Here is a 13,014-nt window from a genome sequence, read left to right as displayed (position 1 = left end):
CCCTACTTTTTTTCTATATGTTTAGCTTATTGGTTACTAAGGAGCCCAAGGAATCTATTATTAAAAAGTACCCAGTTTTTCCACCAGAAAATTCATTGTTTGTGCCCATGGGAGTGGGTTATATTAGTAAGGAAGTTCAAAGTTCTTAACATGATTAAACAGATAGATTAGGGGTCTCTGCTTCAGCCATTTATCATCTGTTTTATAATATAGTGATAACACTATTCTGACTTACACATTGTTGCAAGCAATTATGTATATAATTTGAAAGTTAATTTTTAGTCCTCATCTTAAAACACAAGCTTCTACAAAGTAGTTGTCACTTTCAGCTTCTTAGCACAATTTTTTTTAAAAAGTCAGGATATAAAGTTTTGTTTTTACATTTTAGATGGTTTTTGATATGCTGGTACTGCAGAAGCACAATACAGAGATGACAGCTGCAGCAGGAGAAGCATTTTATACATTAGTATGTTTGCATCAGGTATGATATTTATGATGTCATTATCTCTTCCATGTTCCATAATGCTTAGGGGTACTAGAAGTCTACAGATGAATCTTACAGTCAGGTCGAATTAACTTGATGACTTGAGGGAAGCCACTATTTCTTAACTTTAAAGAAATGTTCTTAACATCCAAAATTGGAAATATGTTTATATTGTAATTTTGTTAACAAGTCAATCTATAGGAAGCCTTTGATATTATTCCACAGACTTAATTTTTATTAATACATTTCCTTCTGAAATATAAATGTGATTATCTTCTTTACAGGCAGAATATTCTGAATTAGTTGAAACTTTACTATCAAGTCAGCAAGATCCCATAATTTACCAGCGGTTAGCAGATGCTTTCAACAAACTTACTGCAAGCAGCACTCCGCCTACGCTGGACCGTAAGCAGAAGATGGCCTTCCTCAAAAGTTTAGAAGACTTTATGTCAAATGTCGGTGGTCTTCTCTGTGTAAAATAAATACCAGAACTGTATGCCTAACTTAGACCCTTTTTGCAAAATGCACTGAAAAATGCTGAAAGCTGACGTAATCTTAATTGCCTGTTGCTGGGTTTTTTGCAGCCATCTAAAATATCAGAGAGCCTGGAAGTCTTGAGCAGTGGAATAGGAGATGTCAACTCTAAAATCAGCTTCTGCTAATATGTGTTAGCCACCGTCTGTCATATACCTTTTATGTTGTACAGAATAAAAACAGAAAAAACTGAAATGTTTAAAAGAATTCCACAAGTGCATACAGACATGGGCACAGTAAAAACAAAAAAACCCTAACAAACCCAAGAATCAGTGCCTTGTCCCAGAAGTCCTCAAGTAGTGATGAATCAAACTCCTATAATATTTTTTGTTATTGCTAGAAGCCCTTTTTGGTGCGTGATTTAAACACATACAGAACTGTAAAACAATTCTAAGCTTTATTTTTCCTCTCTGAAAACTGTGTAAACCAGTGAAGAAGAAACCACCAAATGATATTTTTTAACTTGGATTTAGTGTTTTTGTTTTGTTTTGCTTTTTTTACATCAACCTGGCGTTGCATGTTTGTGTAATACAACTTTTTACATTATATGCTGCTGCCCTAAAGTTCACAAAGAAGAAAGGTGTATATTTTTGTTTCCCCTGAAATGAACTTTAGGAACTGTAGCCATTTCATTGCCTTAATTTAAAACAAAAAATAGTTGAAATAAGTTAGGTGAGTTGTCTAAGGCAAACTTTGAATCTTCAAAACTGGTTTAGAATGTTGGCATTAAACTGCCATGTATTTGTTTGCAGCCCTTGTGTGTTGAAGAGTATTATGTCTGTGAGTGTAAACAAAAATCAATGTATACCTTTACTTTTAATATTTGTTGAGTCACACCCATGTCACATACACAACTGCAGTGTATTTCAAGATTGAATTGTTTGCTGAAGCAATAATGTTTCAAATTATGTAAATTATTGATTTCTACTTTTTTATGTTGGGGCATTAGATTTAGTGGCTAGACTACACGAGCATCAAACTCTTCTAGCAAAGGCCATGCATGTTTGACTTCATGATTCAGAATACGGACCTATGGTTTTATATTTTGCCACCATCGTCAAATTTAATAGTACTGTCTTCTGCTGCTCTGATCCCACTTGTTTGGTGTGTTGGCACTTTAACTATGTAAGATTACCGGTATGGTTTCATCCTGCACTCACCAAATAGGTTGCCATGGGAACAAAGTGGTAGGATATCAAGAATATGGAAGCAGAACAGTTATTCATAATTGTAAGCCAAACTAAATCAATTGGAATATGTATGCTGCTGATTAAAAATAATCTTTTTTAATGAAGGAAGGAGATAATTTGTCTCCAGAACCTTGTGCTTCATACTTGCAAGAACTAAACTATTGGATATTAACAAATAAATATTTTTACATTTTATATAGACATGTAAGCCCTCACCTCATCCTAGCATAATGTTTGCAAATTCCATGCCAGTCTTGAGCTGTTCATCTCAACATTTAATCTCACTACCCATAATTATTTATATATGATTTGAAATCTTTAATATTATAGAGTTTTAAGGGTCCAAGACTTCTTTAATTCCTTCTCATTAAACCACAATCAGAAATCAAGGGAAAGATGGGCCGTGGTTTGTAAATCTTTCCTATGAATTGTAATGTTTTCAAACACTGAAGACTGGATAGAGGAAGTTGCTTCCTTGAATAAATAAACAGAAAAGGGTTCAGTAAAGAATGGATCGGTTCAGAGATCACTATGAACTAAATGGTTTGGCTTTCAGAACACTCTGTGACAAAGCCTTTGCACTTGATTTAATTTAGTATGCTTGAATGGCTGAGCTGAGCAAATGTTGACTATTTAGCCACTGATTGGTCTCCTAAATATAAGTTTTAAAATACATATTCCTAATTCATAATTTGCCATGATATCTGAACTGAGCCTGTTCAATTCTCAATTATATTGGTCCATCTCTTTCTGTTAGTGTTGTTTGTAGAATAAGGGAATTGTTTTGGCTTCTGATTTGTTAATTTTAAAAATTGGGTTGTCCTGCGGCTCCAACATAATTATATGTGTTTTAATTATGATGAATTCTATATGTGTCTTTTAAAACTGTTAACATTTAAGTTTCTAAACCAATTTGTTTTCAAAATTTTACTCATGGTGTTGAAAGAAATTCTACTGCCTATATTTAACGCATGGCAATTTATTGATAGGATGTAACTAAGCTCTCATTTATTGTGAACAAGTCTAGCTTATAAAATTAGTGCTTAAAGGTGCCATGTGAACTTTTGGAAATGTGAGACATAATGTTTATCTCTGGAAGCATTGAAGAGCCAGTTTGCACAATTTCTTCAAAGTAGAAATAGTTGCAAGGCAACAGTGAATTGTGGCCAAGAATTCCACTTTCTTGACTGTTTGGGGAAGAATCTGCTTAGTGCCTGCTGAGCATTATCTCTTCATTTCAAATTAGTCTGTTTCAGTTTTCTGCACAAATGAATATTGGTTGTGCACAACAGGTCTTGGTGGATTGTTTCTAAACTGTCAAGGATTATTTGCAATTTTAAACTTGCTTCCCAATTTGAAATGTATATTATATTAAAGGGACAATATCCAATACATTTTTATCTGAAATTTTGTAATCGTTAGAAATTTCTAAGAAGGCTATCTTTCCAGTTTTTGTATTTTTTTAAAGTATGAATAATGCTATCTTACCCCTACTCCACCTAACATGTTTCCAGATGTAATACAGTGTATCTCCACTCCTAAATGTTGACATTTAACAATCCAGAATTGTGCTACTAATTAGGAAAGCTCACTTTGGAGCATAGACAGATTTATCACACTGGAGAGCTCTTTTATTACTAGAAAGGAATCTTTAATGGGATGCGATGTACTTCTTTTAGTGAAAACACAGACAAAGCCAATGGAAGCCAATTTAAAAAAATGCATTTCAGTTAGCTGGCGTTCTTTGAGAATTTGGTTCCATATTCAATAACCCCAATGAGTCTGCTGAAAAGGAAAACATTCAGTAAAAAAAATACTTGATGTAAGATCCCATTATGCAACCTACAATATTATAATCCAGACATACCAAATATGATGTTTTCACAGAGCAAACCATTTTCTTGGAATATCTTTCTAATGATAGCTATTGCTGTTCTGTACTTCCAAATTATATATTCAGTTCTATTGATAGATTTTCAAAACATAAAAAACATGAATCACATGCTTTCAACACAGATAAACTGGCCTTGCTTTTATCTTGGATGTTGATAGTACAATTACGTTTTTCAAAGAAAAGGTCTGAAATTCTAATCTGAGCATGTTAAAATGCAATTCAAATATTGAGTTGTCATTATATTTAGTGAAATATATGCAACTTCCATATAAAGACTAAAATAATTGATAAATTGCTTAAAATTCAAATTAATTGTCCTACTTGACAGCTAATTTATCACAATAGAAATTGAAATAATTCAACCTGATCTGAGCAATTACTGGTGGAAAACATATACTGTAGTAACATATCTGCAGAATAATACCAAAGTCGGTTACAATAGGTTCTCCAGTATTCTGTGATTTGTTAGTGGTTTCTTTTAATGAACCACTTCCATACAAAACTTAAACCATGCAAAAGAACTCCATCTGAAAAATAATACCACCCACATAAATTATTGGAACTGAAATTTAATAATAGCATTTTCCAACAGGCCTCAAAGTATTTTTTCAAATCTTGTTTGCAAAATTTTGTAAGTACAAAATCACTTTTTGTGGTGCCACATGTTTTGTATGTCACTGTTCTTCAGATTTAGCAGCAGTCATATTTCAATCGGATAGTCACAATTGGAAGCAATCTATTGAATTTTGTGAGCCTTTTGAATAGGCACACATACCCTTGTGCTGTGAATATTATTGTCAATGGCTATTACAGAAATGGAAAACTTGGTCTGAAGCAAACAAAATAGAATGGCAGTTTTGAGATTACATGAGTTCCAGAATTCCACTATTTATTATTGTAGTTGGAATTGCTGGAATATTCCATAAAATGAAGCCATATTCAATGTAATATAAATATAACAATAAAAAAGCCTTTTAAGCCAGAATATTGGGGAATGACATATTTCTTGTTAAATATTTTTTGTGTTTTGTCCATGTGCAATTACTGCTTTTTTTTTTACTATAAGCTGACTTGATCTGAAGAGTTAAAATGGTTTTTCAGTTGTTTCTATCAAAGATAAATAAAAATAATGAATTCAGTTTTGCACTGATTCAGTCTTCTTTAAAATATCACTAAGATACAAGTTGAATTTGATCACTGCTTTTAGTAAACCATGCTTTTAGAATGAGTCAGCCATAATCAAACTGGCAAAATATAATTAACTTCTTAACATCACTGATGTTATTTTGATCTTCTCACTTCTTTTTTTGGAAGAAGTAAAACAGTTATTAAATTCAATTATTTTTATTTATTACAGCCTTAAGTTATTGAAATATTCCAATTACTGGAGTTGAAACATACTGTATTTTCTATCCTTCAGATTTTGGTACCTAAACTTTATATCTGACTGAATCTTACTAATATGAGTTCAGAACTTAACTGGAACATTGAGTTTGCCAATTACATTTCTGTTAAATGCATGTTTTTAATAATTCGTTTATTAAGCTCAAGAATTACTATTGATTTAGGTCAGTCTCTTTTTATTCCAGTCCCTTTCTACAATGGAAAATATTTAAGCCACAGATTGTCTGAAATGAAATTTTGCTTTAAATTAATAAGATCTGGAATAAACTTGAAAGTCATGCGGGGACAGGGAATGATTTGATATTTTTATGTAAAGAGGCAGATTTGTGGTGTCTTGCATAATTGGGGTTCTTAGTATGCTTTTGTTTTTTAATACTATATATATTTTAATACTGCTATCCAAATAAAGCAGCCTGGTCAAAAAAGAAAAAGAAAATCATGAAGGTAGTTAAACAGTAAGAAATAATTTTGTTTTTCAAAGCGGTCTGCAATCTTAACCAGTTGTAATTGACAGTGGGTATTTAGAAAGTAGAATAAATGTTTTGAATTGCATTTGAAAACTTCTCTGTAAATGTAAATGATAATCTTGGTGCTTCAATATGTGAATTTCAGTACTTTAATTTTTTATTAAAAGGGGGCAGGTTCTCATTAAATGTTTCATTGCATAAATGTGTTTAGTTAAAATTCCAACTCTTTTCTATTGCATCTAAGCCTTATTTTTATATGATCTTGTTTAAGGTTTGTCTTCAATTCTAAAGTGCATTAGATTACCTTTTAACCAAAAAAGACTGAGGAATTATATGAGAACCTTACATAGTTTGTATCTGTTGAAGGATGAGTGATTACTACAAGAAAGGTTGCAAAGAAAACTCTGCCTGATTATGTCTCTGATTATGTCTCTGCCTCTGACTAAAGGATCTTAATTTAGTCTATCCCCTGCAAAATGGTTGGGGAAAGAATTTTCACTGGCTTAATAACCCTAATAGATATATTTGCAAAGCTGTTTTAAATGTTGTTTCTACTGTACATTCTGCTTGTTATGCTCCATTACTTTTAAACGTTTTGCTATTTTTGCTGTATTTCTAAGAAATCTCTTAGGAAAACCTCTTCTTACAACATCAGCACTACTGGCAGTGAATTCTTACATTCTTCTATACATCCTTAATGAAAGACTGTTGGCCAAAATATTTTCGGACTGCTTTAAGCTGTTAAACGCACTTTTGTGACTTTATGGCTGTTGAAAATGAATTGTCTTGCAAATATTTTGATAAACATGTACTCAATGAAAAACAAATTTTTACTGACTCAGGAAAGCAAGTTGCAATAGATACCTGTCTCTTCTTTTATAAGTGGAATGTTTTAATCTGCATATTTTAAGCCAGGTTATGTTTAGAATCTAGAACTTTAAAAGGGGGGGGGGGTACTTTAATGCAAAGAAAAACAGGCCTATTTACTTTTAAATGTTTTTGTTCTCCAAAGTTTATTAAGTTATATATTTACCTAATAGGTAACAGAATCAAAGTTATTTTAAGTTCTTTTCTTCAGCAGACAATTATGAGTAGTAGTATAAGGGGGCAGGATAGTTAATTTGAGGCTGCTTGAAATATAGTCAAGACACTTATTTAAATTAGTTAAATATTTAAGGAAAGATGAATAGGATGTACTGAAAATAATTTGTTGATGGTTTGGCTAAATAATTATACATTACCTTTGAGATTATTGGAGAAGTCTAATTGTCATTTTCTTCAAAAATAAAAAAGAGAAGTTGACAAATTATGGACAGGTCAGTCTAACATTAATATGTGGGAAGATTTTGGGAAGTAGTTCATTAAATGTGTAATTAACATATATCGGCAACAAATCTTGACTCATTTCAGTTACAGTAGCAATGAGTGCATCGTTGAAGGGCCACATTAGGACAGATTGTCAGAGAATGGGTCTCTAAGAACTGCCCATGACTTGATAGCACATGATGAATTAATTTTGACCATTACTTTATCAAGTAGTTTAGTTAGTAGATTGCGGGAATGTTATATGTAAACCATGACTTCCAAAAACGATTTGATATGACATTCTGGTTAGCAAATTAGAAAGTACAGGTTGCAAATAGTTGATATAAAAATCATAATAATCAAATTAGAGTAAAGTACTATGTAGGTGCCACACAATTTAGACCTGGTTTCTATATCCATCAACATTTTTATTAATTTGGGTGAAGAAATAAGGGATGTTTCTCAAATCTGTCAATAACACAAGTTTTAGAAGAATACTTAATACCTTATAAGATATAAAATGTGGAAAGATTTTGGTAAATCAGAAAAATAGATGGGGAAAAACAACAAATTGAATACAGTCAAATGTGAATATTGTCAATAAGAAAACAGTCAAATTGGTAGGTAAGGATACTTGAAATAATAATTATGAAGGGTATATTTGTTATATAAATAGGAAGTCTTGATGAAGTACTGTCAAGAAATAAGAGTTTTTGTGACGAGACTGAATACCAATCTCTAAATGATGTAATGTGAAGATGGTCAATAAATAAGGCTTACAGTACAACACAGAATGAAGGAAGCAAAGAACAAGATAATTGTTAACCCTCCTGAAAATCACTACACCACAATAAAGCAACCATCTTTTTTCCTGCTATCCATCCTGCTTTGTTATGACTATGAAATCTAAAACAAAAAATACCTTGGTACAGCACAGTAGTTTATTATGAACTGAATGTGACACAGTATAACTGCTTAAAAAGGCAAATTCAGTTCAACAGAACTATAATAACAATTGCTGTTCTGCATTGGTCAGACCCTCTTGAATATTGTGTGAAACCCACACTTTTAGAAGGAAGCAAACTGGAATGAGTAATTGGAAAATGTCAGAAGAGTGGGGGATATAAGTCTTCAAATAGCTAAAATGTGCTGTAGTCTTCAGATTCAAAGGTATTTGGATTCAGTAGTGGCAGCTGAATCTAAAGCACTTTTCTTGCTGAAATTTTGAAGACTACAAAACTTTTTTTGGAGAGGACTTACATAAAAGAAAGTGAAAATGTAAGACCTGGAATAAAGAATTTGAATCCCCATAAATCAGATCCCATTTTTTTTTAAATCCTATCAAATAGGGCAAAGTGACAAAGGAGTTGGGTTGCTTCTTACCTGAAGTATTCAAGTACAGATTGCACAGTTACCTGTCCCAGGGTGCTTTAATTTCCTTTTCTGCACTGAGGAAGGTGGCAAATTCTGCTCAAATGCCTAACTTTCCAACATGGCTGTAAGATCAAAGGAAATGTAGGTTCATGTACTGTATTATCATTTCTCCTGGGAACTTCTGATGGTGTACCAGCTATTTTGTTAACTGAATATTTGCTTCACTTCTGTTTTTCCTGGTTTTGCTCAATTTACATCTTCTGATTCTGAAGTTATTGTTGGATTGAAAGGTTGCTTTACTACCTCTACAGATTTAATAGTGTGCATGGCTTCAAATGTAGCCTCAACACATCTGGATTGAGCGAGCTAGGAAGAACATTTAGTAGGAGAACAAGACATTTATTCTTCCTTTATAATAGACAGGATATTCCATACGTACTCAATGGAAATCTTAATTTTTCATATGCAGCAGTCTCTCATACTGCATTCCCAGCACAGGGATTTGGGCCACGATTGATATATTTTACTAAATCAAGTGAAATTGTTCCTGGAGGAAAGTTTTAAATTATCCATTTAGTAATTTTTAAGGCATAGATGTGTTTTTCATAATGGTTTATTGAAGATACAGATGATACCATAGTGGTTAAGATCTTACACTGGTGCTGTTAAAACTTGTAATTAAAAAAAGAGAAAATTAGGCATGTTTCTAATCTCATCAGAAAACCATATTATAAAGAAAATAAGTATTATTAGAACTGTTCGATTCTACAGTATTTTAATGCAGGAGAAGCAGAGTTTTATTTTCTTGCATGTTTTTGTTTCATTGTATCGCTATCACTGTTCTCCAGTATCACACTTCTCCTAAATCAATCACCCAAAATTCTGTACATCTATCCAATTAGCAAGGACACTGCAGTCACAATGTTTCTGAAAACATCCTGAAATAAGCTGGGTATCCAAAACATGTTTAAGGATGCCATTGTTCCTATTTTCAAAAACTGCAATCCAGAAGTCAAAAGAAATTTATGATGTGACCTGCAGTCAGTACTAGCATACACAAAGAAGTAGTTTAAAACACTGCAATACTATTTCATTGATTAGTCATCAAGTATGTACATGCAGAATTTTGAAATCTTACCAAGTAATAATTTTGAAAGCATTAAATTTTTCATTTTTTTATACTGGCTTTCAATCATGTTCCAAAGAGATTTTAAAAAACAACTGTAGATTTACTCAATTTCTGTTTTTTAAAAATAAAGCCCTTATTTTCTTGCTTTTTATCAGAGTTTATTTTGGGATTATTCTTTCACAGTACCCATTAATTTCTTGCAGCAATCTACATTTCAAAAGCAAGCCACATTTGGCACTATAAACATGGTGCTGTGTGCCAAACATCAATAATTATTTTTTTCTACTTTTTAATCTAATTTTTTAGTTCACAATAATGGTGAAAAGACTTCTCCCCTTAAATAAACAATTGGGCTATTATGTCTAGGTTGCAACAATGCAAATAACTACTTGGTAGTAACCAAAAGATACAGAAATCCCTACCTCTCTGCTTCCACCCTAGTGATTCCGCAGATGTAAGAGCCCTAACAGGCATCTAGGAATTTGGTAGCCCTTGTTTAGTATATACCTCGTGTAGTGTCTGTTTGATGTTACAACAGTGGTTAAAATTAACTTTGCAACCAGTCCTCTCATTAACTTCTTTTGCAGATCTATAAAGCAAAGAAAAACTGAAATAAGATTTAAGCAAAGACATGGTTTCACTTAGCAACTGCCTTGCTGAATGTCCAAATTGTGAGTCCCAATTGTGATCACTCTAACTCAGGGGTGTCAAGCTGGCCGCCCGCAAGCCGGATATATCACATGCAGGCCACGCTCACCCCAGCTCAGCGAATGGGAAAAACGTTATGAAACATCACATGACAGCAACGTGACGCAGCAAATTTGACACCCATGCTCTAACTCATATGTAGGTTAGAGGAGTACCTATATCTGAGTATTCAGAAAATCTCATTCTATTCCTGCAGCACTGTATCTTATTTGTAGGCTTTTAACTGACAAGTATAAAACATATACCTGTTCATTTCCTAAGATAAAATTGTAGGAGATTCTCTGCAGAGCACATCTATCACATTTAACTATATCTTTAGTTAATTCCATCATGGTAATACAAGTTTGGGGATCCAGTTTGGACTACTGATTAAAATGATGAGAAACAGAAGACAGTTCTAGTTGTATCTTAGGCATGGAGCTAGCTGGGAGACCTTGGGCAGGTCATTCTCTTTCAATCTTAGGAAAGAGGCAATAGCAAACCACTTCTAAAATATTGCCAAGAAAACTGCAGGAACTACTCTAGGCACTTACCAGAGCCAGATGTCAATACTGACTTGAACACACACACATACACCAAAAATGTTGGACAAATTATTATTATTATTATTATTATTATTATTATTATTATTATTATTATTATTATTATGTAGAAAGTTAGCACCCACCCCTCTCCTAGAAGAATGAAAAAGTTTGAAAAATATTAAAAAGGCAGAATATTTCCCCGGATGAGAAACCAAGAAACATGCTCTCGGAAAGCAGCCCACACCTTTCTTAATAGACCTCAGCAGATGTCAGCGCTTGAGAGATAAAGAGATAGGTAGCTCTATTCATAGGCAAAAATTCCCTGCAGCAAAGTCTGAACAAAGGCAGGATTTAGCTCTCAGCCACAATAGAAATTGCCCAACAAGCCGCTTCATTGCATCAGCCAAATTTCAACCAAGCTTAGCTCAGACAAACTCCTAGGATTTGTACATGGCAGCATGGGAGTTTGACAACAGCCCATAGAATACAAGTTCTTGTATAGGAACAGGAAGTTCAAGTGCAAAAAAACAAGAGAAGGTATAAAAACCACTCACTCTCAACTCCATGTGGTCAGTTACCCAGAATTACACATGCATGGTGGTTCTGCTTCATCAATAAATGGATCCTCCTTCCAATCAGCCTCCAGCCTCCATTTGTCTCCAGGGCCTTTCTCCCAACTTGGAACTGAACCAAATGGATATTTCTTCCAACACATAGATGGGTTTTGCATAACACATTAAGCTAAAATATGGCTGACCAGTCTGCCATTCAGTTGTTTCATCATAGTATAACAGAGAAGTATAAACTTCAGTAAACATCTAATCAGATTTTAAATTCAGACTAGATCAGCATTCATTCAGCTTTAATCTGAAGCGAATGTCAGGAGTCAATGATGGGAGATAGTTGCCATGTCACTGGATTGTTCTATTTGAAACAAAGGGCATTTTATAATATTGCCAGTCCTACAAGATAGACTTAAGTAGGAAGCCAACGCCATATAGATCAATACTTCTTTTACTGTAAAGCTTAATATCAGAAGGTTGCAAGCCTGAGAATGTTCAAACTTATTTGTCTGATTTCACAGACAAGAGGTCTGGATGGATCATTCTATTTAAGAACAAAGTAGCAACAAATAAGTTTTTCTGGAAAATAAAACCACGCAAAGTGCTACATTTTGTTTATTTTAAACCAAAAGTGTTGCGATATCACCCAATGATCCAATGATACCATACCTGCCAGGTAACATGTGTAAAGCTATGATTGGTCAACATAGTGAGGCAGGTAACAAAACAACCAACAACATGTGTAAAGCTATGATTGGTCAACATAGGTATTACCTTATATGGTCAGTATGCCTTATATGGTCAGTTTCCTTATATGGTCAAATATGCAAATACATAGCCTTATATGGTCAAATGTACCCAAAAGGAATGTTTCCTCATACACCCTAAAACCCACCCTAAACTTGCACAATAAAAGAGAGGGGCAAAGTTTGCTCTGGGCTTCCTCCCCCAAGAACATGCCTTTGTGTCCTTGTCTTCATTTCCTCTATGAGAGAAGCCCGTCCGGGCAGTCGGTCCGGGCGTGGGCTACCAGCTGACTCCTCATCCCTGCAATGGGACCAGCAACTCATCAACTGGTGACCCCGACGTGATTCCACTTCACAACGTGCTCCTTTTCTAGGGAGACGTCGCCCTGACTCCCGTACTACGCCACTGGGCAACAGCAAAGCGCATTCGTAAGTATGGGCTCCCCACTTTCCAAAGTTCTGTCCAAGCATGTGGATGAACTTCATTTTTTAGTCAGGAAGGCCAATGCTCTGCAAAGAACTAATGGCATGACAGTCTTTCCTCTTTCAAGGAAAGCTATAATATCTTTTCTCCTCTATCTTCAAAAACATTGCCCAGCTTATTCCGAGGATGGCACTCTTAAACGCTCCACATGGGAGAAAATTGGGAAATGGATCCATCAACCTCCTCGGGCAGCGCCACATATTCTCTG

General features: G+C 34.0%; 1 protein-coding gene and 1 long non-coding RNA gene across 2 annotated transcripts in view; one reads left to right on the top strand and one right to left on the bottom strand.

Annotated features, from left to right (window-relative positions):
• The window catches only part of XPO4 (exportin 4), a 78,743-nt gene extending 76,690 nt beyond the window's left edge, over window positions 1-2,053 (top strand). Inside the window, exons 22-23 of the mRNA XM_026708951.2 lie at window positions 389-481; window positions 769-2,053. Coding sequence (XP_026564736.1) covers window positions 389-481; window positions 769-966 — 291 coding nt within the window. The 3' untranslated portion in view covers window positions 967-2,053. The remainder of the gene's footprint in view (window positions 1-388; window positions 482-768) is intronic.
• Window positions 1-13,014, bottom strand: part of LOC148125252 (uncharacterized) — a 76,072-nt gene that overhangs the window by 40,382 nt on the left and 22,676 nt on the right. The gene's annotated exons all lie outside the window — the stretch shown is intronic.

This window comes from Pseudonaja textilis, chromosome 7 (genome assembly GCF_049901715.1).
Source record: "Pseudonaja textilis isolate UNSWEBS1 chromosome 7, rPseTex1.2, whole genome shotgun sequence".
In the NCBI taxonomy this organism is placed as follows: Eukaryota; Metazoa; Chordata; class Lepidosauria; order Squamata; family Elapidae; genus Pseudonaja; species Pseudonaja textilis.
Note: the sequence above shows the minus strand (reverse complement) of the source record. Positions and strands in the feature narration are given on the sequence as shown.